This window comes from Perognathus longimembris, chromosome 1 (assembly GCF_023159225.1).
Source record: "Perognathus longimembris pacificus isolate PPM17 chromosome 1, ASM2315922v1, whole genome shotgun sequence".
In the NCBI taxonomy this organism is placed as follows: Eukaryota; Metazoa; Chordata; class Mammalia; order Rodentia; family Heteromyidae; genus Perognathus; species Perognathus longimembris.
In genome coordinates, this window is record NC_063161.1 from 54,911,741 (window position 1) to 54,937,213 (window position 25,473).

General features: G+C 48.2%; 2 protein-coding genes across 3 annotated transcripts in view; both read left to right on the forward strand.

The window, feature by feature from the left end:
• The window catches only part of Lmbr1l (limb development membrane protein 1 like), an 18,568-nt gene extending 8,443 nt beyond the window's left edge, over nucleotides 1-10,125 (forward strand). For both annotated transcript variants that reach the window (XM_048365144.1, XM_048365152.1), the window contains 13 exons: nucleotides 13-116; nucleotides 457-583; nucleotides 1,360-1,428; nucleotides 1,564-1,628; nucleotides 2,025-2,097; nucleotides 2,184-2,267; nucleotides 2,364-2,440; nucleotides 4,282-4,359; nucleotides 4,460-4,533; nucleotides 5,306-5,396; nucleotides 5,496-5,562; nucleotides 9,231-9,392; nucleotides 9,537-10,125. In XM_048365144.1, coding sequence (XP_048221101.1) covers nucleotides 13-116; nucleotides 457-583; nucleotides 1,360-1,428; nucleotides 1,564-1,628; nucleotides 2,025-2,097; nucleotides 2,184-2,267; nucleotides 2,364-2,440; nucleotides 4,282-4,359; nucleotides 4,460-4,533; nucleotides 5,306-5,396; nucleotides 5,496-5,562; nucleotides 9,231-9,392; nucleotides 9,537-9,601 — 1,136 coding nt within the window. In that variant the 3' untranslated portion in view covers nucleotides 9,602-10,125. The remainder of the gene's footprint in view (nucleotides 1-12; nucleotides 117-456; nucleotides 584-1,359; nucleotides 1,429-1,563; nucleotides 1,629-2,024; nucleotides 2,098-2,183; nucleotides 2,268-2,363; nucleotides 2,441-4,281; nucleotides 4,360-4,459; nucleotides 4,534-5,305; nucleotides 5,397-5,495; nucleotides 5,563-9,230; nucleotides 9,393-9,536) is intronic.
• A 3,729-nt stretch (nucleotides 10,126-13,854) lies between these two features.
• On the forward strand, nucleotides 13,855-18,449 carry Dhh (desert hedgehog signaling molecule). The gene is made up of 3 exons (XM_048350686.1): nucleotides 13,855-14,368; nucleotides 17,037-17,298; nucleotides 17,806-18,449. The coding sequence occupies exons 1-3, from the start codon at nucleotides 14,066-14,068 to the stop codon at nucleotides 18,429-18,431; spliced, it is 1,191 nt and encodes a 396-aa protein (XP_048206643.1). The 5' UTR covers nucleotides 13,855-14,065; the 3' UTR covers nucleotides 18,432-18,449.
• The last annotated feature ends 7,024 nt before the right edge of the window (nucleotides 18,450-25,473 follow it).

Here is a 25,473-nt window from a genome sequence, read left to right on the forward strand (position 1 = left end):
TTTTTGCTTCAGGCCTCTGGAACCTTGTTTTTCTCTTCTCCAATCTCTCCCTCATCTTCCTCATGCCCTTTGCATACTTCTTCACGGAGTCTGAGGGCTTTGCTGGCTCCAGAAAGGTGAGTAGGAGATATATCAGAAACCCAGGAAAATGCCGAATTTTACCGGGTCAATAGAAGAGAGTTTGATGAACAGTTGGTTCTCAGACAATGAGTGAACATTACAGGAACAAGTCAGTATCCAATGGCTCACCCCTGTAATCCTTGCTACTCAGGAGGCTGAGATCTGAGGATTGTGATTCAAAGCCAGCCCTAACAGGAAAGTCCATGAAACTCTTACTTCCAGTTAACCAGCTATTAATTGGTACCCAGCCCATCTACCATTTCCAAGCTCTCTTTCCTTCTCCACTCTGCCCTGATATTGACTGTTTCTTTCCATTCACCTTTTTTATTCCTGTAGGGTGTCCTGGGCCGGGTCTATGAAACTGTGGTGATGTTGATGCTCCTTACTCTGCTGGTGCTAGGCATGGTGTGGGTGGCATCTGCCATTGTGGACAACAACAAGACCAGCAGGGAGTCACTTTATGGTGAGAGGCTGTGTTGGTTAGCTTTTCATCACTGTGACACAATACCTGAGAAGGAAAGATTTGTTTGGAGATTATGGTCCATAATCTCCTATGGGCCATAGGTGACTTGGCTCTGTGGTTCTGGGCTGTGCAGAGACAGAATATCATGTGGTAGAGCAGAGATGTTCACCTCATGGTGAATTGGAAGAGGAGAGAGAGAGACAGACAGAATGGGAATGAACAAGTGAGCATAATAATGAACAAGTAAAAAGGGATAAGTAGTAAGACAGATTCTTTTTTTTTTTTTCGGCCAGTCCTGGGCCTTGGACTCAGGGCCTGAGCACTGTCCCTGGCTCCTTTTTGCTCAAGACTAGCACTCTACCACTTGAGCCACAGTGCCACCATTTTCTGTATATGTGGTGCTGGGGAATTGAACCCAGAGCTTCATGTATATAAGGCAAGTGCTCTTGCCACTAGGCCATATCCCCAGCCACTAATCATCTGTTTTGTTTTTGTACCAGTCCTGGGACTGTCAGGGAGTTTTTTGTGCTCAAGGCTAGCACTGTACCACTTGAGCCACAGCTCCACTTCTGGCTTTATGGTGATTAATTGGAGATAAGAATTTCATGAACTTTCCTGCCTGTGCTGGCATTAAACCATCATCCTCAGATTTCAGCCTCCTGAGTAGCTAGGATTAGAGGTGTGAGTCACTGGTCCCAGCTCCCCATAAGGTTTATATTGTGTCAATTCCTCATAAATATCATAAGACAAGCTAACATGCTTGTTTTTGCTCTTAGACTTCTGGGAGTACTACCTCCCATATCTCTACTCCTGCATCTCCTTCCTTGGGGTTCTGCTACTCCTGGGTGAGTGTACGGGGCCTGAGAAGGAATGGTGGGATCCAGGGATTACAATAACCAGAGTGGAGGAAGGCGTGCGGTGGGGTGAGGTAAGGGATAAAAAAGAAGGTTCTGGCAAGTGTCTCACTCTTGTTCCTACAGTGTGCACTCCACTAGGTCTAGCCCGCATGTTCTCCGTCACTGGGAAGCTGCTGGTCAAGCCCCGGGTAGGTAGCACTCCTTGACCCTCGATCATACCGTGCAAGTGAAGTTTCTGCAAACTGAAACAAAACCATGCAATGATCTAACTGTACTTGTGTAGTGTACAACTTGCAAAGGACCACAGTTTTTGTTTTGTTTTGTTTTGATGACGCTGATCTAGGGCCCTAAATCCAGAGCCTGCTGTCTATTTGAGCCACAGTTCCATTTCTGGCTTTTTGGTTGTTACTTGGAGCTAAGAGTGTCACAGATTTTTCTTTCTCAGGCTGGCTTCAAGCCACAGGATGGTAAATGAGTGTTAGAGGAAGGACTAAAGCATTAGAACCCTGAGATAAACAGGATTTTCCTGGAGCCCTTGGGATCACAGGGCCTCTGACAGTCCCTCCCTTTGTCCCTGCCTCTAGCTGTTAGAAGACCTGGAAGAACAGCTGAACTGCTCAGCCTTTGAAGAGGCAGCTCTGACCCGCAGGATCTGTAGTGAGTTGTTTTCTCCCTGCCAGAGTGGTGGGCCTACCCTGGGCAGTGACTACAGGACTGAGGGCCAGCACTCTGTTCTCCCTTAGATCCCACCTCTTGCTGGCTGCCGTTAGACATGGAGCTGCTGCACAGACAGGTCCTGGCTCTTCAGACACAGAGGGTCCTGCTTGGTATGTGCATTGGTAGGGTTTGGAATACCTAGGTTTCCCCAAGGAGAGTAAACTCTAGTTCCAGGCACTTGCTAACAAACTCCTGTCCCTGCACAGAGAAGCGGCGGAAGGCTTCAGCCTGGCAGCGGAATCTGGGCTACCCCCTGGCCATGCTGTGCTTGCTGGTGCTGACGGTAGGTACTACCATTATTGGGGATAAGGGGACAGTGGGGGGTGAGGGGGGGTCCTTCAGTACTTCAGATCTCAGGATAGAGTGATGTAGGGATCTGTTTATCATTAGTAATAGTTGCCAGCCAGGTATGGTGACACATACTTATAATCCCAGCTGAAAAGGAAGGCAAAGTTAGCAGACCTTGTCTCAAAAACACAATATGAAGCGGTAAATTGCCTAGCATACACAAGACCCTGAGCTCAATTCCTGAAGTCAATTTCTTTCTTGTTTATTTATCTATTTGCCAGTCCTGGGGCTTGAACTCAGGGCCTGGGTACTGTTCCTGAGCTTCTTTTGCTCAAAGTTAGCACTCTACCACTTGAGCCATAGCGCCATTTTTGGCTTTTTCTGTTTATGTGGTACTGAGGAATCGAACCCAAGGCTTCATGCATGCTAGGCAAGCACTCTACCACTCAGCCCATGAAGTCAATTTCTTTTTCTTTTTTTTTTTTTTGTCAGTCCTGGGACTTGGACTCAGGGCCTGAGCACTGTCCCTGGCTTCTTTTTGCTCAAGGCTAGCACTCTACCTCTTGAGCCACAGTGCCACTTCTGACTGTTTTCTGTATATGTGGTGCTGGGGAATTGAACTCAGGGCTTCCTGTATATGAGGCAAGCACTCTTGCCTCTAGGCCATATCCCCAGCTCCAGGTCAATTTCTTGATGTCAAGAAAACATGCTTACATTGTGTTGTGCCCTGTTTTGTGCCAAGCACATCAATTCTCATTTGTAGATGAAGAAATGGAGGAGAAACTTGTCCAAGGTCAAACAACCTTTTAGTGTTTATTCAAGTTTGACCTGGAATAAGGATAAGGGTTGAAGTCTCATCCATTCCCCTGACTTGCCATGTTCTTGACTCAGGAATAGATCTTACAATCAGAAAAGTGATATTCTTTCTAATTACTCTTTTTTTTTAAGTTTTAGTAAGGATTTACAGTAATATAACATAGTTAAAGTAGAAAGAAACAGAAGAAGATGAGAAAATGCTTACTGTTCTCCATGCAGGAAATAGGAGCTAAAGACTCCTTTTTTCAAAAAATTATTTTTTATTTCAGTGCTGGGGATCAAACTCCAAGCCTTGCACAGGATATGCACTCTTTTTTTTTTTTTTTTTTTTTTTGCCAGTCCTGGGCCTTGAACTCAGGGCCTGAGCACTGTCCCTGGCTTCCTTTTGCTCAAGGCTAGCACTCTGCCACTTGAGCCACAGCGCCACTTCTGGCCGTTTTCTGTATATGTGGTGCTGGGGAATTGAACCCAGGGCCTCATGTATACGAGGCAAGCTCTCTTGCCACTAGGCCATATCCCCAGCCCTGGATATGCACTCTTGTACTTAGCTACACCCAAGCCCCTCAGCCCTATAGGTATCTTTGTCTTTTCTTTTGGTACTGGTACTGGGGTTTAAATTCAGGGCCTGGCCCTCTCACTTGGTATTTTGCTCAAGGCTGGCATTGTACCACTTGAGCCACAGCTTCACTTCCAATTTTGTTTTGGTAATTGATTTGAGGTAAGACTCTCATGGACTTTCCTGCCTAGATTGGCTTCAAACCATGATCCTGAGATCTCCGCTTCCTGTGCATAGCTAGGATACAGGTGTGAGCCACCAGCACCCAGCTTACTTTTTTCAATATCGCCTTCTTTAATATCCTCAAAGATGCTCTGTTGCCTTCAGGAGTTTTCCCACAGCTAGCTGGAACTAGACCTAGATTAGAAAACTAAAATATTGGACCAGTCTCTGCTTTTCACTTTGAACTCTGGGTATAGCTCTGGGCTGGGGTAGAGTTGGGAATCTGACTTTGCTGTACATAGGGCCTGTCTGTGCTTATCGTGGCCATTCACATCCTGGAGCTACTCATTGATGAGGCTGCCATGCCACGGGGCATGCAGGTATGAGGATGCCCTCTTACCATGTCTTTTGGGGAGGAAGGCTGGGTGCTGGTTGGTGCTGGTGATGGAGTGTGCTTCAATGATACTGCTTCACCCACAGGATGCCTCCCTGGGCCAGGTCTCTTTCTCCAAGCTGGGATCCTTTGGTGCCATCATCCAGGTTGTACTCATCTTGTATCCTTCTGGAAACCCACTATTACCTCTGCTTGTCAGACATGTCACCTGGGACTCTTGCCAGCACTCTACTGGAACTGTCTCTCTGGGACTCTAGCAGACAGTGATAAGGAAGGGAGCAAGTTTTTCTCCAATCATGGATTCAGAAAGAAGGAAAAGCTGGGTGCGAATGGTTCATGTCTATAATTCCATTTACTCAGGAGGCTAAGGTCTGAGGATCGTGGCTCAATTCAGCGCTGGCCTAGGCAGAAAAGTCTGAGACTCTTATCTCCAATTAACCACCAAAAAGCTGAAAGTGGTGCTATAGCTTAAGTGGAAGAGTACCAGCCTTTAGCAAGAGTACCCAGGCCCTGATTTAAAACTCCAGTACCACACCACACACACACGCACACACACACACACACACACACACGCACACACACACACGTGTGCTGATACTTCATGCCTTGTAATCATAGCTATTCTGGAGGCTGAGATCAGAGGATCATAGTTTTCAGCCTGGGCTGAAAAGTCCTGGTGATACTCTTATATCCAATTAACCACCAGAAAATTGGATGTGGCTCAAAGTGGTAGAGTACTGGCCTTGAGCAAAAGAGCTCAGGGACAGTACTCAGGTCCTGAGTTTGAGCCCCATGACTAACCAAAGAAAAGAAATAAAGAAAGAAAAAGACTTGGCCTTGAAAGGAGGATTGGGAATAAGGACCATTCCTTTTGAGATGAGGCATTCTTTCATCCTTTGGAGCTGGCCAGTTCTTCCCTAACCTAGTGACAGTTACTTGATGGTGTCCTCGGTCGTGGGCTTCTACAACTCTCCTCTCTTCTGGAGTCTTCGGCCCAGATGGCATGACACCACCATGACACAGGTACCTAGGAGGGAAGAGGGAGAGCCTTCTGGGATCTGGGGGGATACTAAGTGCTGGTACTGTGCTACCCCTGCTTCTTCTTTTTCTACTCCCATCCAGATAATTGGTAACTGTGTCTGTCTCCTGGTCCTAAGCTCAGCACTTCCTGTCTTCTCTCGAACTCTGGGTAAGTAAGTAGCAAGAGGAGATAAGGGAGCTGGCTTGTTTTGGGTTTTGTCTCCCCCCCCACACCCGCCCTGGTGGTCCTGGGGCTTGAACTCAGGGCCTGAGCATTGTCCCTGAGCTTCTTTTGCTCAAGGCTAGCACTCTACCACTTGAGGCACAGCACCACTGTGTGGTACTGAAGAATTGAACCTAGGGCTCATGCATGCTAGGCAAGCACTCTGCCACTAAACCACATTCCCAGCCCCCAGCCTGTTTTATGTCCTTTTTTTTTTTTCCCCTGGTTGGTTATGGGGCTGGAACTCTGGAACTCTGGTCCTGTGAGTATATACTAAAAACGAAAAGTGTAGGCACAGATAAGCTCTTTTGAATTCCAACAACAAACTTTGTGATCATTATTGCCTTACTATGTAGATGGAGAAACTAACTCTCTATGAAGTTCCTATGCTAAGTTTCAGAGCAGTGTGGCTTCAAAGTACATACTTTAAACAACAACAACAACAACAAAAAAAAAACACTGGTTACATTCTGTTGCCCCCTTCACTTTGTTTTTTGTTTTTTCCAGTCCTGGGCCTTGAACTCAGGGCCTGAGCACTGTCCCTGACTTCCTTTTGCTCAAGGCTAGCACTCTGCCACTTGAGCCACAGCGCCACTTCTGGCTGTTTTCTATATATGTGGTGCTGGGGAATTGAACCCGGGGCTTCATGTATATGAGGCAAGCACTCTTATCACTAGGCCATATTCCCAGCCCCCACTTTGTTTTGTTTGTTTTTTTTTTTGACAGGGAGCACCATTTTTCTCCAAGTCTTCTTTCTGGACAGATTATCAAATAAACGTTCTTGGCGTGGGTGTGGTGATATATACCTTTAGTTCCTGGACTGAGGAGTTAGTTGCAAGAAAATAGAGTTCAAGGCCAGTCTGGGCAACATATGTAGCAAGACTGTTTTTTGGTTTTTTTTGAAAAAGCTTTTTCACTAGCATATATAAGGCATATATATAAGCATATATAAGATTAATCCCTGGGGCTGGGGATATAGCCTAGTGGCAAGAGTGCCTGCCTTGGATACACGAGGCCCTAGGTTCGATTCCCCAGCACCACATATGCAGAAAACGGCCAGAAGCGGCGCTGTGGCTCAAGTGGCAGAGTGCTAGCCTTGAGCGGGAAGAAGCCAGGGACAGTGCTCAGGCCCTGAGTCCAAGGCCCAGGACTGGCCAAAAAAAAAAAAAAAAGATTGATCCCTGGAATTAAGTAAGTAAATAAACCAATCAGTAAAATAGATGAGGAGCTTGGTTGACCCAGAATTACATTCCAAGTTAGAGACTAGGCCATGTCTAGTAAGAGCTCTGATTCCTAAACCCCAGGCCAGTGCTTTCTCCACACACTGGATGTCATGTCATCTTCTTCCCTGTTTAAAAATGTAACTGACTGGGGGAGGGTATGAGGGGACTGGGGTATGAGGGACGAGGTAACAAACAGTACAAGTAATGTATCCAATGCCTAATGTATGAAACTGTAACCTCTCTGTACATCAGTTTGATAATAAAAATTTGAAAAAAAATGTAACTGACTTACACTCAGAGTAGTATGGAATCTTCGGGAGTAAAAGCCTCTCCCCTCCACACATCAGCCTCTGAATAGTGTTTTATTTCAATTAGCTTCATTTAGTTCTTAAGTTTAGTCAGTTAGTCTCCCTTACCTGAAATGTTTGAGGCCAGAAATGCTTCAGATTTTAGGCTCTGGTTTGGGGATATTTGCTTTGATTTTATCAATTGATCCTCTCTAATCTAATCATTGGAATCCAAAATGTTCCAACAGTTTCAGTTCTTGCTTCTTTTCTTCTTGGTTAAATTATTTTTTCTTCTTCCCATAGCTCCATTCCTCACTTCTCCTTTATCCTGTCCTTCTCTTCCCTTCACTCCCCTCTTCTCTCTCCTCTTCTATTTCTTCTCTCCCCTCCTGTCCTCTTCTCTCTTATCCTCTCCCCACCTCTTTTTCCTCCTCTCCTCTCCTGTTCTCTTTCCCCCTTTTCCTTCCCTTCCCCAGCTTCAGTTCTTGAGGCATTTTGGACTTTAGGTTTTGGGATTAGGGATACTCAACTTGTACTCTCCCCACTATACTATTTGTATTTATGCCATGGAATTTAGTAGGAAAGTAAGCTTATGGGTTCATCAGATATTCTTTTAGAGTTGGATGCAAAAAGGAATATTTACAGTTACATAGAGGTTAAGACAATAATATATTATTAAGGATTATGTTACAATACCAAGGACAAGGTTATTATGGCTTTTTCTTTTTGTTGTTGCCTTTTGCCAGTCCTGGGGCTTGGACTCAGGGCCTGAGCACTGTCCCTGGCTTTTTTTTGCTCAAGGCTAGCACTCTGCCACTTGAGCCACAGCACCACTTCCAGCTTTTTCTGTATATGCAGTGCTGAGGAATCGAACCCAGGGCTTCATGTATACAAGACAAGCATTTTACCACTAGGCCATATTCCCAGCCCCGGGTTTTTCTTTTATTTTTATTGTGTTGTCTTAATTCTTACAGTTCCATTCTTTTTTTTTTTTTTTTTTTTTTGCCAGTCCTGGGGCTTGGACTCAGGGCCTGAGCACTGTCCCTGGCTTCTTTTTGCTCAAGGCTAGCACTCTGCCACTTGAGCCACAGCGCCACTTCTGGCCGTTTTCTATATATGTGGTGCTGGGGAATTGAACTGAGAGCTTCATGTGTAGGAGGCAAGCACTCTTGCCACTAGGCCATATTCCCAGCCCCTAGGGTTGTTGTTGTTGTTGTTTCCCTTTTGCAATCCTAGCTCTAAGACAAACTTCCAAAAGTCAGAGGTATAAAGACAAGCTGGATATTTTTTTTTTTTTGCCAGTCCTGGGGCTTGGACTCAGGGCCTGAGCACTGTCCCTGGCTTCTTTTTGCTCAAGGCTAGCACTCTGCCACTTGAGCCACAGCGCCACTTCTGGCCATTTTCTGTATATGTGGTGCTGGGGACTCGAACCCAGGGCTTCATGTATAGGAGGCAAGCATTCTAGCCACTAGGCCATATCCCCAGCCCCAGTTCCATTCTTTTTTCTGTGTTTTTTTTTTCCCCCAGTCCTGGGGCTTGAACTCAGGGCAGGCCTGAGCACTGTTCGTGGCTTCTTTTTGCTCAAGGCTAGTAGTCTACCACTTGAGCCACAGTGCCACTTTTAGCTTTTTCTGTTTATGTGGTGCTCAGGAATCAAACCCAGGGCTTCATGCACTCTACTGCTAAGCCACATTCCCAGCCCTCTTTTTTTTTTTTTCTGTTTTTAAGTTGAGGAAACAGGCACAGAGAGTTTAAGGAACTTGATCTAGATCATACTAATTAGGTAGGGGTGGAGCGGGGATATGAATTAAAGCAGCCTGGTCACAACCTGAGCTCTTAGCTACTCCATTGTTCTATGTACTAAAGAAAACATGGTGGTCAGCTTGTAGATCTCTGGTCCAAGAACAAGTTGCAAGCCTGGGAATTCCTAGAGACACGGGAGTCAGAAGCCCTGCCTTGGGACATCTTGGGAGGTGACCCCAATAATGCAGAGGCTGTCAGCTTTGATGTGGCCACCAGGAGGCAGCAGAAAGTTGGGCTCCTATCAGGAGAGAAGTTGGGGAGCCCCCCCAAAACTTGTCTCATCCTGGCATTTGTACTCCAGGGCTGACTCGCTTTGACTTGCTGGGTGACTTCGGACGCTTTAACTGGCTAGGCAACTTTTACATCGTGTTCCTCTACAATGCTGCCTTTGCTGGCCTCACCACGCTCTGCCTGGTGAAGACCTTCACTGCAGCTGTGCGGGCTGAGCTGATCCGGGCTTTTGGTGAGAAAGCATGGAGACAAGGGCTGCTGGGGTGGTAGTTCTGGACCAGCAGGGGAGAGGATGTGCTTCTGCTTTGTGTGTATCTATTCTCTGAGTGCCTTAGGATAAGACAGTTCTGACTGTCCCTCTCCCACTCTTCTCCAGGACTGGACAAACTGCCACTGCCTGTCTCCGGTTTCCCCCGGGCATCGAGGAAGACCCATCAGTGAACTGTAACTGGGGGTGGGAGGGAGAGAACTGGACACTGCCATCTGCTGCCTAGTCCTGGAAGGGAGCACAAGATGGTTGGACCTCAGGACCTAGAATCTGAAAGGTTGGGTGGCAGAGGGGAACTGAGCCATCTGCACTGTTGCGTAATCTGAGCCAGAGTTTGGGACCAGGCCCGCATTTTCAGCCTTAGCTGTGGCCTCAGATGAGGTAGAGCTAGGCAACTGGATCTGGCTTCTGGTCTCAAAACAGTTTACACATCAATCTGCCTCACTGCTGTTTTGGGCCAAGCCCATAGCCATGTTTACATGATTTGATGTGCAATAGGGCGGGGTGGGAATGGGAGGGACCGGCCAGGGGCTAGTTATGGAGACTGGTTGTGGTCTCCTTTGCCTCTGGTCAAGCAGATCCTAAAGCACTGTGCTAATTTGGAGTGACTTTGGACCACTGGAGATGGAGGGCATTGGGAAGAAGAGGCTGCACCCATCAGCAATAAAGTTGATACCAGGGTTTGCTTTTTTTTTTTTTTTTTTTAAGAGCCTGTCTCTGTGTCTATTTGAATATCCTTGCTCCAACCAAGTGGAGTAAACAAAAAGGTTCTGCTACCATCCCTTTCCTTGCTCTTACCTGCTTTTTAGTGTCCCTTTTTGGCTATATAGATCTGGTGTTAAGCCATACAGTTGGGCAGTGGGACCTTAGCCTTACTTGAAGTTGGCTGACATTGCTTATACCCAGCATCTTATCACTGTACCTTGGAAATTGGTGGTGGAAGAGCATAAGAATAAGTTACCTCCACATCTTCAACCCTGCCCTTGCTTGACACTTAGCTATAGAGTAAATGAACATTCCCCCCCCCCCGCCCCCATACTGGTAGTAAGGCTTGAACTCAGGGCCTGGGCTTTGTCCCTTAGCTTTCTTGTTCAAACCCACTTGAGCCATAGCTCCACTTCTGGGTTTTTTGTATTAATTGGATATAAGAACCTCTGGGTCAGGAGCTGGAGGCATATACCTGTAATCCTAGCTACTCAGAAAGCTAAGATCGGAGGATCAAGATTGAAAGCTATCCAGCTCAGGAAAGTCTTTGAGACTTTTTGGTTGACCACTAGAAAACAGAAGTGGGGCCTGGGAATATGGCTTAGTGGCAAGAGTGCTTGCCTCATATACATTCTGAAGTCTTAGGTTCACTTCCTCAGCACCACATATATAGAAAAGGCCAGAAGTGGCGCTGTGGCTCAAGTTGGTAGAGTGCTAGCCTTGAACAAAAAGAAGCCAGGGACATTGCTCTGGCCCTGAGTTCAAGTCCCAGGACTGGGGTGGGGGGAAGAGAAAAGAAAACAGAAGTGCTTCAATGCCTAGCCTTGAGCAAAGGAGCTCCGGGACACCCCTAGGCCCATGACCTGATGATGGGGGGGAGGAAGCCTCTTGGGCTTTTTTGCCCAGGCTGGCTTTAAACCATAATCTTCAGATTTAAGCCTCCTGAGTAGCTAGGACTACAGGCATGAGCACTAACACACAACCAAAGATTGTTTCATCCCTACCTCAGAAAAGCACCTAAGTTGACCTTTGTAGAGACTCTCACTTCCTTGAAGGTCTCCCCTCTCTGCACACCCCTCCCCTTCCCCCCCCCACCCAAGTGCTAGGAATCAAACTTAGAACCTCACATACAGGCATTGCTCTACCCCTGAGCTATATTCCCACCCCTATGACATCTTCGAAATGGAAGCCAGGAATGGCTTTTTGTTTCTGTTGTTTTTCCTAAGTATACAAAGTTCCTATGAATGCTGGTCATGGAGCTGGGTGAGAGGAGGGTGAGTAAGGAATACAAAAAAGCATAGATTCCACAAATAGTTGCTGAGCACCCTAGTGTAGGCTAGACAGTTAGCCTTGGAGATACATGATAAACAAGCTGTGCTGAAGAACTGCTTTGTCTAGAGAAGTGCCAGATAACTTTAATGCTGTACTGCCGTCATAGTTAATTGCTGCTTCACAAGGGAGCACAGGTGGGCAGTATTAGGATGCCAGGGAAGGCTTCTTAGAGGAAGTGATTTATAAGTGATAGAAATCAGTGACTGGGGCTCGGAATGTGGCTTAGTGGTAGAGTGCTTGCCTTGCATGCGTGACACCCCCGGTTCGATTCCTCAGCACCAAGTAAACAGAAAAAGCCAGAAGTGGCACTGGCTCAAGTGGTAGTGCTAGCCCTGAGCAAAAAGAAGCTCAAGGACAGTGTTCAGGCCCTGAGTTCAAGCCCCAGGACTTGCAAATAATAAAAAGAATGGGGGCTGGGGATATGGCCTAGTGGCAAGAGTGCTCACCTCATATACAGGAGGTCCTAGGTTCAATTCCCCAGCACCACATATACAGAAAATGGCCAGAAGTGGCGCTGTGGCTCAAGTGGCAGAATGCTAGCCTTGAGCAAAAACAAGCCAGGGACAGTGCTCAGGCCCTGAGTCCAAAGCCCAGGACTGGTCAAAAACAAAACAAAACAAAAGAATGGATAAGCTGGGCACCAGTGGCTGATACCTGTAATCCTAGCTACTCAGGAGGCTGAGATCTGAGGATCCTGGTTCAAGCCAGCCTGGGCAGGAAAGCACATGAGACTCTTACCTTTAATTAACCATAAGAAAGCAAGAAGTGGAGCTGTGACTCAAAGTGGTAGAGGGCTAGCCTTGGGCAAAGAGCTCAGGGACAGCACCCAGGCCCTGAGTTCAAACCCCAAGACTGGTGGGGGGGGGTAGGGTGGGATTCAACTGTTTTCTGAGATGAAATCTGAGTCCAGAAAAGAATAGATGAAAGGTAGTAGTCATTAGTTTCTTACAAACTAGGACTTGTTCAGTCCTGGGGCTTGAACTCGGGGCATAGGCACTGTCCCTGAGCTATTTTGCTCAAGGCTAGCACTCTACCACTTTGAGCCACAGCTCTACTTCTGTTTTTCTGGTGGTTAATTGGAGATAAGAGTCCCGTACTTTCCTGCTCAGGCTAGGTTTGAACCTCAATCCTCAGAGCTCAGCCTCCTGAGAAGCTAGGGTTACTGTTGTGAGCCACCAGTGCCCAGCAACCTTTAGATCCTTTTGTTCAAGGCTGGCACTCTGCCACTGAGCTACAGCTTCATTTGTGGCTTTTTTTGTGGGGAGGGGGACTGGTTAATTGGAGGTAAATGCCTCACAGACTTTCCTGCCTGGACTGGCTTTGAACTTTGATCCTCAGATCTCAGCTTCTTGCATAGGTAGGATTACAGGTATGAGCTATGGGTGCTGACCCTTTTGGAAGCCTCCGGATGACTAATTTATTCACTCTAAAGATGTCTGGCAAGTGTTGAGAAAACACAAAAGTTAGAAATTTGTAACTGTAAGTACCAAGACCTGTGTCTAATTCTGGGGGTGTTCCCAAAGGGGAACTAAAAAGTTACTAGGGAACAGGGTTGTCAGTGGCTCATGCCTGTAATCCTAACTACTCAGGAGGCTCAAATCTGAGGACTGAGATTCAAGGACAACCAGGGCAGGAAAGTCCACGAGACTCATTTCCAATCAACCACCAGCAAACTCGAAGTGGCACTGTGGCTCAAGTGGTAGAGCACTAGCCTTGAGCTGAAGAGTTCAGAGACAGCATCCAGGCTCAAAAAAACAAAACAAAACAAAAAAGTGATTGTAAGTACCAAGACCTGTCTCTAATTCTGGGGGTGTTCCCAAAGCGGGAAAAAGTTACTAGGGAGAATGGCCCTCTGGGACAAATGCCTCCCAGTCCGGGTTACTGCTGAATGAGAAGTGAGCTAGAAGCCCGGGAGATTGAGGGAGGATCACGGAGATGGGAAGCTCTGGTGGCATGCCCAAAGGATTTGGTTGGCCTTGAGCAGAAATTAGAACTCATACTTCCTGACAACAGAGGACATGGCCTGCCAGGATGGGCTTTGGGAGAGCAAAGACCCAGTTGAAGCATCAGAGGAGGGTGGGTTTGTTCCAAAATTAGGCTTGGAGGTAGAAAGATGCTTATCCAGGCAGCCAAGGACTGTAAAGCTACAAGGATTTCCTAGGCAGGTGCCTGCATGGTTTCCAGGATGGGACACACTTCAGTCACAAAATGCAACAGTGGTGACCGGTTGCATCCCCCGCCCGGGTGGGAGGGGGCGGGACGGTCCTGGGAGAAGGGCGGGGGGCGGGGCCTGGGGCCACTTTAAGGCGGAGTCGGGGCGTTCTGGCGGCACCGGAGCTGGGCAGCAGAGAGACCGGGCTGGGCTGGCACTCACCCCTGACCCCCCTTGCCCAGCTATGGTGATCCATGAATAGCGGGGTCCAGACCTCCTGGGGCATGTGGGCAGAACTAGCGGCAGCCAGGTGCGCAGAGCCACAAGGATTCTAGGACGCTCTGGGGCAGCTCTGCCTGCTGCACTCTTTGGGGACCTTAGAGATGCCCAACTGACAGAAGAAGCAGTGAGGACAAAACTCTCCCTTGTACCCAAGCCCGCTGCACCCATGGCGCTTCTGGCCACTCTGTTGCCCCTGTGCTGTTTGGCACTTTTGGCATTGCCTGCCCAGAGCTGTGGGCCAGGCCGGGGACCTGTTGGCCGGCGCCGCTATGTGCGCAAGCAGCTTGTACCACTGCTCTACAAGCAATTTGTGCCCAGCATGCCCGAGCGAACCCTGGGCGCCAGCGGGCCAGCGGAGGGGAGGGTGACAAGAAGCTCGGAGCGTTTCCGGGACCTCGTACCCAACTACAACCCTGACATCATCTTCAAGGATGAGGAGAACAGTGGTGCTGACCGCCTTATGACAGAGGTAAGGAGAGCGCCCCACCTGCCGTGAGGGTGTCACCAACTCTGAAGTTTTCCTATGGCAGCCTGGGAGGGTGAGCCGGGTTTCATGCGTAGAGACCTTAGTCTGACACACACACACACACACACACACACACACACACACACACACACCTCCAAAAAAAGCAACCTGCTATCTGGACAGTGGGTAAGAGGTATCTCAGCAGGGAGAGGCTGTGATGGGGAGAGGGAGGTGGGCTAGTGAGAGTGAAGCTGGCAGAGGCAGGGAGCCAGGGTGGGGGAACGGAGGATGGCGGCAGGCGAGACGGGAAATGGCTGAGGCGTGGACCGGGGGTCAGCCACTGAGCCAGGCAGGAAGGGCTGGGGTGAGCTGGAGGCCAGGAGCTGGCTGGGTAGCAGATAGAAGGATCTACCCTTAGCTTGGCTCCTGACCTGATATGGAAAAGTTTTATAGAGAGGAGAGAGGATGCAAAAAAAAGGAGGTTTGGAAAGGGATGGGCAAAAGTCAGGTTATCAGTCCATCTACCTGAGAAGGGCTGGACAGGAATTGTCTTTGGGATGGTAGAGGCATTCTAGAACTAGAATAGAGCTACTGTAGGGTCTAAACAATCTTTGCGGTAGAAAGCAAATCCTTAGTGAGAACATATGGTCTTACCTGAGGCTCAAAGGACTCCCAGGTCTTTCAAGCTCGGCTTAGCTCGGGGACTTTTCTTCAAAGGAAAGAAATTGAGCTACCATTGGTGAGTATTTACTGCTGGCAGAGTCCACCTGGGATGAGATGGGTTGGGCCTTGGAAGACAAGCACTACCTCTGGCCAAGATCAAGAGTGTCAGAAATGAAACCTGGGAGTCACTTTTTCTCCATCCCTCCTTACCTCTCACTTTACATCTGAGAGCTGGATCCCAAGAGGAAAAGCAATTAAATCAAAGTCTCACAACTAATTAGTGGCATTGCTGGGATTAGAATTAAGGACTCCTGATTCTAAGCCCTATATACTTTCCATTACACCACTTAATTGTGTGTAGAGTGGGAAGGGGGAGGGGAGGGAAGGGGTACGGATTTCCTCTGATTAATTGCCATCATTTTCCAGGTTACTTTGTTAGGAAAACCTGTCCAGGGAGAAAGAATTCATTCTTGTTCCTGGGATGAAGCTTTCCTTCTTTCCTTCTACCCAGAGATTGGGAAGGGACATTCTCCCCCCCCGCCCCCCCCCCTTGGACATGGAACACTATGGCCCTTTCCTCTGGCTGCCACCTGCAGCAGAGGGAGTGGAACAGCCTACGGAGGGCCTCTGTCAGGCTTGGGAACCCCCTCAGTCCTGCTTATCTCCCACACCCTGGTTGCAAAAGGCTTCCATTGAATTGGCTCTGCCCTGGGCTGCTGCCCCCGCAGGTCAGGGCCTCCCTAGGGGACAAAACGACAAGCTGGAAAGAGATACCACTTTTCCTGTTATCAGCCCCCATCCCAAGGTAGCAACAACTAGCCAAAGGGGGCGTGGGGAACGTGTCCCTCCTGGCAGTTAAGAGAAGACCAAGTCCAAGGTGAGAGGTCAGAGAGGGAAGAAGAAAAGGAAATTGTCCTCTGTGTGCTCCTCCCGTGCTGTCCCTGCTAAGTTTCTTGCCAAGGTCTTCAGCTCCCAGACTACAGATAACGGTGGCCTCGCTCCTCCCGGTGCAGGCCTCCAGCCTGTTTCTTTCTCTTCTCTCCACTCCCACCCTACAGGGGGCTTCCCAAAATATCCAAGGGTAGCCCCCACCTGTTATTCTCAAGTATTGTTCCCACTGCCTCTCTAGGCTGCTTCCGGAAGAGAGATGGAGAGATAGAGTGTCTTAGGACTGGGAGAACCTTAGCTAGGACTGGCGATGCTGGGGGAGGGGACCTGGCGGGGCCTCGAGCTTGGATGGGGGGCGCGGCTTTCTGCCCTTTCCTCTCCCGGAGCCGGGGCGGTTGAAAAGCGCCTTTGTGGCTAGAGCTGCTGAGTCCGCTTCTCCCCAGCGTGTTCCCGGCCTCGGCCCCGGGATTCTCGCTCAGTTAAGTCATCCCCGAGAATGGCCATTGTACTTAGCGCAGCCCCCGCCACCCAGTGCTTTTTCCAGCAGCCTTGATCCCGCACAACTTCTCTAGGGCACCCTCTGTGAGGGGCACCCAGCCCACGAAAGGGTTAATGCTAGGGGCTGAAAGGAGGAGGAGGAGGAAGGAAGGAAGGAAGGAAGGAAGCGATGCCCAGTGCCAGTGAAGGCAATGAAACAAAAGATGAATCAGGCACAGGGAGGGCAGCCGGGGGTCTGGGGCGGGGGCCAGGCTCAAACAGGGGCTCCTCTAGGGGAACCAGGCCCTCCCTAACCAAACTTCCACCCGCCCTCTCTCAAGTTGGGCCGAGGTCCCAGAATAAGTAGGGGTGAGAGTGGGCATTGAAAATGGGGAAAGATCCTTAGATTCGCGAGCTCCCTTGTCAACCTCAGAGGTGACCCAGCTGCTCTCCATTGATGCCTTGGGGTAAGGTAATTAGATTGGAGACACCTATTCGGATCTAGTGTCCCCCCCCCAAAAAAAAAAAGCTAGTGGGGGAGATCGACCCTCCCTATGTAGGTGTCTTGCCTCTCATATCCCCTCATATCTCTGGAGGTGCTGGTAGTGGTAGTCAGAAGACTGCCTCCTTTATTCCCTGCCAGCGTTGCAAGGAGCGGGTGAACGCGCTGGCCATTGCGGTGATGAACATGTGGCCCGGAGTGCGCCTGCGGGTGACGGAGGGCTGGGATGAGGACGGTCACCATGCTCAGGATTCTCTTCACTACGAAGGCCGTGCCTTAGACATCACCACTTCTGACCGCGATCGAAACAAGTATGGTTTGCTGGCGCGCCTGGCAGTGGAAGCTGGCTTCGACTGGGTCTACTACGAGTCCCGCAACCACGTCCACGTGTCTGTCAAAGCTGGTACTGTAGGAGGACGGGCCCTGGACATGGAGTCTATAATAGTCTTGTTGCTACTCTGCGGGAGATCAGGCGGGCACTAGTGGGTTGTTTGTGTTTGTTTTGTTTTATGCCAGTGCTGGGGAGGAAGGGGCTTGAACTTAGGGTCTGGGTGCCGCTTTTTTACTCAAAGTTGGCACTCTACCACTTAAGTCACAGCTCCATTTCTGGCTTTTTTTTTTTAACTGGTTAATTGGACATAAGAGTCTCACAGACTTTCCTCCCTGGGCTGGCTTTGAACTGTGATAGAAATCAAGCCTCCTGAGTAGCTAGGAGTATAACACCTGGCAGGAGTTAGTGTTTTAAATCACTCTTCCACTTGTGCCGACGGTGGGGCCAGATGCGTGTGAAATTGCACTGTCCGGGACTGGCAAAGAGTACTTTGGGGCTTAAGCCACAAGTGTCAGAATCGGTACCAACTTTCTGGAGGCGCAGGTCTTAATTCAACCTCTCTGTGGTTGCTCCCTGTAGATAACTCCCTAGCGGTCCGCGCGGGTGGTTGCTTTCCGGGAAATGCCACCGTGCGCCTGCGGAGCGGCGAGCGGAAAGGGCTTCGGGAACTGCATCGTGGAGACTGGGTGCTGGCGGCGGATGCGGCGGGTCGGGTGGTGCCCACGCCCGTGCTGCTCTTCCTGGACCGGGACTTACAACGCCGGGCCTCCTTCGTGGCAGTAGAGACGGAGCGACCTCCTCGCAAACTGTTGCTCACACCCTGGCACCTGGTCTTTGCAGCCCGGGGGCCGGCGCCGGCGCCGGGCGACTTTGCCCCGGTGTTTGCGCGCCGATTGCGCGCTGGAGACTCAGTATTGGCGCCCGGCGGGGACGCGCTGCGGCCGGCGCGCATAGCCCGCGTGGCGCGGGAGGAAGCTGTGGGCGTGTTCGCGCCGCTCACGGCACACGGGACACTGCTGGTCAACGACGTCCTGGCCTCCTGTTATGCCGTTCTGGAGAGTCACCAGTGGGCTCACAGAGCGTTTGCTCCTTTGCGCCTGCTGCATGCACTGGGGGCGCTGCTCCCCGGCGGGGCAGTGCAGCCGACTGGCATGCACTGGTACTCTCGCCTCCTCTATCGCTTGGCAGAGGAGCTGCTGGGTTGAGTATCCAGACGTTAAACCTCCAAGCCCTCAAAGAAAACCGGGTGGTGCTGGCTGAGATCCGGGGTTAGGGGCAGCAGGGCAGTAGGTGATGCTGATTGGGGGGGGGGGAAGGGGGGGAAAAGGGGGGAGTTTATATGGGAACTGCCTGGTTTAGGAGGGGCAACTTTCAACCCGTGAGGTGATTGTTGGTAGGTGGGGTTGATGAGGAATACTCTTGGATGAGGATGCTTCAGTCTGTTCTTCCCAGGTGCCTCAGCCCCTACCCATAATTGTTATTTTATTTTCTATTTATAAATCGTAATATAATGATCTGCTCGACCAGCTGGCCCAACATGAGGAGGCTGGGATACAGTTAACATTGTGTCTGACATAGCCAGCCAATCTGATCATCTTACATTTCCTATTGGTGGGCTCTTAAAGGGAAGGCTCTCAGGAACTTATTGTAACACACCTCCATTCTGAGGGTGACTCACCTCCAGAGAAGGGGGAGAAAGAGAAGCAACCTTACTTACAGTCAGCACTTGCCACTTCCTGCTCTTCCTCATTCTTCAGCAGGGTCTTTGGGACCCTTTTCCTCTCCTTACAGTGCTGTCCCAACCCATCAGCATCACAGACCAGAAGTCACCTACGTTTTAGATTGCTGGTCCCAGCTTTCACCAGGTTTAGGCAAAGCAGAAAGACTAGCATTCTGTTGCAGACAGACTTCTGGTGGGACCAGGGTATCCAAACAGCTAGAAAGCCTATGAGCATCCCTTTCCTTATAGGGAGCTCCAGCTAAGAGTCAGGCCCATAAATGTTATGATACTCAAAGCATCTCAAGCCTGGCTCCAGTGGCTCATGCCTGTAATTCTAGCTATTCAGGAGGCTGAGATCTGAGGATCAAGATTGGAAGATAGCCTATGCAGCAAAGTCTGTGAGACTCTTATCTCCAATAAAACAGACAGACAGACACACATCTGGAACTGGAGCTGTGATTCAAGTGGTAGACTGCTAGCATTGAGCACAAAAGCTCAGGGACAGTACCCAGGCTTTGAGTTTGAAAGAAAAAGCTGAGTGCTGGTGGTTCACAACCTGTAATTTTAGCTACTTAAGAGGCTGAGATCTGAGGATCATGGTTCAAAGCAAAACAGCCCAGGCAAGAAAGGCCATGTGGTACTGTGGCTTAAAGAGCCTTGAGCTGGGGCTGGGAATATGGTCTAGTGGTAAAGTGCTCCTCCCTGGGTTCGATTCCTCAGCACCACATATATACAAAAAGGCCAGAAGTGGAGCTGTGGCTCAAGTGGCAGAGTGCTAGCCTTGAGCAAAAAGAAGCCAGGGACAGTGCTCAGGCCCTGAGTTCAAGCCCCAGGACTGGCAAAAAAGCAAAACCAACCAAACAAAGATCCTTGAGCAAAGAAAGCTCAGGGACACCACCCAGACCCTGATTTCAAGCCCCACAACTGTCAATAAATAAATAATTAATAAAAACACCCATCTTTATTTAGTTAGCAGTCCTGATCCTCTGAACCTAGAGGAAAGGCTGAAACCTTTCCTCAATGAAGGGCTTCAGAGACCAAATTTGGCTTGGGTATATGTAAGAGACACAGATTCCCCAGGTTATACCATGTAAGTATTAAAACCCGAGTTTCTTTCCTGAACACCAGTTCCCTCCATTACCCTTCCTTCCCTCTCTTCTATCATTGCTTCCTCTGCTTCTCTGCTCTGGGTGTACACAGTAGAGACCCGGAATCAGGCAAGTACCCTCTGAGTTTCAAATGGAAGCTCGGGGGGAAGTTAGACTGCTTTGAACTGGGAGTGTGTAAGATCTGAGGGATAGGGTGGTTGGTATTTCCAGGAGCCTTCCCCAAGCCTGTATCAGCTATGTTGTCAGGTAGATAAGTCCTTGCTACACACCGCCCTCTGGTGGCTTTTAGGAAAATTCCAGTCCTATGCACACAAAACCGTTTTATATAAAAAGAAAGAACTATATTTCATGGATAGATGTACTGAATCTGAGCAAAAGAGCCCTCTCCTAGAAGTCAAAGGTGATGGCTTGGGCTTGTTAAATTTCCAGAACTGATTCAAGAGCTGATGAGGATCCCACTTGCTTCTCTTTGGGAAAGCCTTTCCAAACCTTAGCACTCTTGCTTGCATGTGCCTAGTTTAACTCTGAAGGTCCTGGAAGCTGAAGGTATAGTGGTAGTATACCCATAGTGCAAACTTCCTTAAATATTGAAGCTGCCCTGCTATGTCCCTCATTCTCTCTCTCTCTCTCTCTCTCTCTCTCTCTCTCTCTCTCTCTCTCTCTCTCTCTCTCTCTCTCTCTCTCTTATGGGTTCTGAGGCTTAAACTTGACCTGGGTGCTGTCCCTGAGCTTCTTTTACTCAAAGTTAGCATTTTACCATCTGAGCCACATCTGCATTTCTGGCTTGATAGTTAATTGGAGGCAAGAATCTCACAGACATACCTGCCTGTGATAGCTTCTATCCAAGATCCTCAGATCTCAGCCTCCTGAATAGGATAACAGGCGTGAGTCACCGGCACCCAGCATGTCTCTCACGCCTATGATCAAGAAATCCCAAGGTAGTGTTTGACAAAAGCCAAAATTGAAAATAAGTTAAGTTTTTCTTAAGTGTCTTGTCACTCACCAATGCCCTCAATTCACATTATGTATCCATTGACACTCTTCTCTTGGTCTCAGAAACACACTACTAACTGCACTTTTCCTATTGTTTTCCTAAACCACACTCTCTCCATCAGATCCTAGTGCCCACTTGTCTCATCATTCAAGTAATAACTAATCTGACAAATCAATCAGTATTTTTGTGTTTCTGGGCTCTTCTTCTTTTTTGTGGATGATGGGGTTTGAATTCAGGGCCTGGACACAGTCCTTGAGGTCTTTTGCTTAAGAGCTAGTGCTCTACCACTTTGAGCCACAGCTCACAGCTCCACTTCCAATTTTGAATGGTTAATTGGAGGTAAGAGTCTCAAGGGGTCTTTTCTGCCTGAGTTGGCTTTGAACCATGATCCTCAGATATCAATCTCCTTTTCGTGTGTGTGTGTGTGTGTGTGTGTGTGTGTGTGTGTGTGTGTGTGTGTGTTGCAGTCCTGGGGCTTGAACTCAAGGCCTGAGCACACTATCCCTGAGATTCTTTTTGCTCAAGGCTAGCACTCTACCATTTGAGCCACAGTTCCACTTCTGGCCATTTTCTATATATGTGGTGCTGGGGAATTGAACCCATGGCTTCATGTATGGGAGGCAAGCATTCTTGCCTCTAGGCCATATTCCCAGCCCATCCCTGTGCTTCTTTTGCTCAAGGCTAGCATACTAACACTTGAGCCACAATACCACTTCTGTTTTTTTTCTGTTTATGTGGTACTGAGGAATCAAACCCAGGGCTTCTTGCATGCTATGCAAGCACTCTATGTTCCCAGCCCTGGCTCTTTTATTACCTTTTTCCAAGTAATCCAAAAGGCCCACTCAATAAAGGTCTTGTAACCTTAAAACCATAATGACAATGATTCTTAGCACCTTAATAAATTATATAGGGAGCTGGGAGCTAGTGGCTCATATCTGTAATCCTAGCTACTCAGGAGGCTGAGATCTGAGGATTGTGAAGTCAGTCCCAACAGACAAATCCATATGATGCTTATCTCCAATTAACTAGTAACAAGCCAGAAGTGGACCTGTGGCTTAAGTGGTAGACCACCAGCCTTGAGTGAAAAAGCCAGGCAAGAACATGGGCTCTGAGGTCCAGCCTCAGGACTGGCACAACCAAACCAAACAAGCTTTTCAGGGAGATATTTGGGGATGAGACTATTTTTACTAAATTATATCTTATACATTACATCCAAGGTCTGAGGTTCCCACTTCTATTCCTAATTATCTTTATTTCCTTAAGGCCTCTTCCAGCTCTCTAAAATAATCCCTGACTTTTGCTCACACAGGTCAGTGCACCATCTCCTTGAGGCATAGCTTCCAAAGGTAGCAGGTAGCATCTATTGTCTAAGCAAAGTAGAGCAAGAACATGTCTTTTGAGTCATACAGAAGGATGCTACCTCCTTAACAGGATTGTTGACAAGGATTAAACTCAATGGAAGAAGGACTCAGAAAATATTTTCTATTCTTTGCATCCATTTCTCTCTCCTTTGTTGCTTTCTGCGGTGTGCTTCTCTCCTCACTGCTCTACTAACTAAAAGCATTACTACTGCCAACATTTTGGGACTCAATTATTCCTGTAGTTATTTGATTTTGTGTGTGTGTGTGTGTGTGTGTGTGTGTGTGTGTGTGTGTGTGTGTCAGTTGTGGGGCTTGAACTCTGGGCCTGGGCGCTGTCCCTGAGCTCTTCAGCTTAAGGCCAGTGCTTTACCACTTGAGCCACAGCACCACTTAGTTATTTGATTTTTATAACACTCATTTTTCTCCCTACAAGGTTCTGGGAAGTAGATTTGGGTTTATTTTAGAACTAAAGTATAACTAAAAGTAATATCAAACTGAATGTGGTGGTACTTGCCTGTAACCTCAACACATGGGAGGCTAAGGCAGCTAATTTGAGACCATCATGGGCTACATAATGAAATCCTCTCTTTAAAATAATATAAGCTGGAGGGCTGGGAATGTGGCTTGGGGTAGAGTGCTTGCCCAGCATGCATGAAGCCCTGGGTTCACTTCCTCAGTACCATATAAACAGAAAAAGCCAGAAGTGGCACTGTGGCTCAAGTGGTAGAGTGCTAGCCTTGAGCAAAAAGAAGCCAGGGACATTGCTCAGGCCCTGAGTTCAAGCCCCAACACTGACCAAAAAAAAAAAAAAAAGAAAAAAAGTAAGCTGGGCACTGTTGGCTCAGGCCTATAATTCTAGCTACTCAGGAGGCTGAGATCTGAGGATCTCAGTTCAAAGCCAGCCCAGACAGGAAAGTCTGTGAGTCTCTTATCTCCAGCTAACCACCACAAAACTGGAAGTGGTGCTGTGGCTCAAAGTGGTAGAGCACTAACCTTCAGCATAGAAAGTCAAGGTCAATGCCCAGGCCCATGGTTCAAGCCCTAAGACCAGCACCAAACAAACAAAGTTTAGCTGGGTGCTAGTGGTTCCCACCTGTAATCTTAGCTACTCAGGAGGCTGAGATCTGAGGTCACTCACAATTTGATGCCAGCTGGCAAATGAAGACCAGGAGACTTGTTTTTTTTTTTAAGTCCTGGGGCTTGAACTCAGGGCCTGGCATTGTCCTTGAGCTCTTCCCCCCCACCCCCCAAGGCAAGCACTCTACCACTAGGCCAAACTCCTGACCCCACCATGAGACTTTTATCTCCAATTAACCACCAGAAAACAGGAAGTGGCACTGTGGCTCAAAGTGGTAGAGCACTAGCCTTTAGAGAAAAAGCTCAGGGACAGTGCACAGGCTCTGAATTCAAGTCCCACAAACCACACACACAAAAAAAGCTTAAAGGTTTAGTTGACCTTTTCAATCCCTTTGTTTAAACAAACCTTGCTGAACCACTTACATAGTAGCATTGTATTAGGCACTGAGAAACACATCAAAGAAACAACTTCTTTTCTGGATAAGTGGATATAAAATGTTTAACTCGTAAAGCAACATTGTAACTTAATCAGTCAATGACAATGAGCTGAACTGGTAATAAACATTACTGGGTGAATATAGAGAAGGCCTTAGAGAGAAAGGAGGCCTGAGGCTGGGCACTTGTGATTCATACCTATAAACCCCACTACTGAGGGGACTACCATCTGAGGATCAGGATTTGAAGCCAGCCTAGGGAGGAGATTTTGTGAGGTTTATCCTTAACCTTGAAAAAATTGTAAATGGAGCTGTGGCTCAAGTAGTAGAGTTCCAACCTTGAGTAAAAAAGTTTAGGGACAGCATCTAGGCCTTGAGTTCAAGACCCAGTACTAGGGAAAGAGAAAGACAAAGAGGGAGAACAGAATGAAGGAAAGAAGGAACAAAAGAAAGAAAGGAGGAAAGAAAAGAAAGAAAAAGGAAGGAAGAAAGGAAGAGAAAGAAGAAAAATAAAGAAAGAAAGAGAGGGAGGGAGGAGGAAAGGGAGGGAGGGAGGAAGGAAGGAAGGTAGGTAGAAAAAATTAAATGCTGGGTGGCTTTGGCAGCTCACACCTGTAATCCCAGCTACTTAGGAGGCTGACATCTGAGGATCACAGTTCAAAGTCACCCTGGACAGAAAAGTCTGTGAGACTCTTATCCTCAATTGGTTACCAAAAAGCTGTAACTCAAGTGGTAGATTGCTAGCCTTGAACATAAAAGCTCAGGGACAGCGCCCAGGCCCTAAATTCAAGCCCCATGACCTGAACCAAAAAAAAAAAAAAAAAGTAAATGAAAGGAGGCCTGAGGAGGGATGGGTGGTAAGGCAGAAGCAACATCCTGAGCAAGGACTGAGATGTTGGGATGATATGCAGACTATTGAGAACAAGAGATTGGGAAGTGTAACAGTATGCATGTAGCTAATGTTTACTATGGATTTAAGTCATTTTAAGTCACTGCGAGCCCAGTTTACCACAACTGTAAGTGATAAAATGGAGCAAGACATGTGAAGAATCAAAATGTTCTGATGGCTGAGTGCAGTTGTGTGGGCCTTAAGCTTTTCTTGCTCTTTCCTTTTGTATGGATGGGTCCTGATCCCATAGGATCAGTGAATTTACAGGAGCTGCTAGAGCCTTCACTAAACAGAATTGACCCAAAGCTTTGATCTCATACTTCAAGCCTCCAGAATTCTGAGAAACAGATGTCTATGATTTACACTAGTCCTCATGATGCTGTGTTGTGGTAGCCAAGGAAGACAGACAAGCTTTGGAAGGCAAGCTTCCAAAAATCTTGCAAGTGGGAAGAAGAGAAAGCCAAGTGCTGGTGACTCCTACCTGTAATCTCAGCTACTGAGGAGGCTGAGTCTGAGGATCAAGGTTTGAAACCAGCCCAGACAAGAAAATCCATAAGACTTATCTCCAATTAACTAGCAAAAAGCTAGAAGTGGGGGCTGGGAATATGGCCTAGTGGCAAGAGCACCTGCTTTATATACACGAAGCCCTGGGTTCAATTCCCC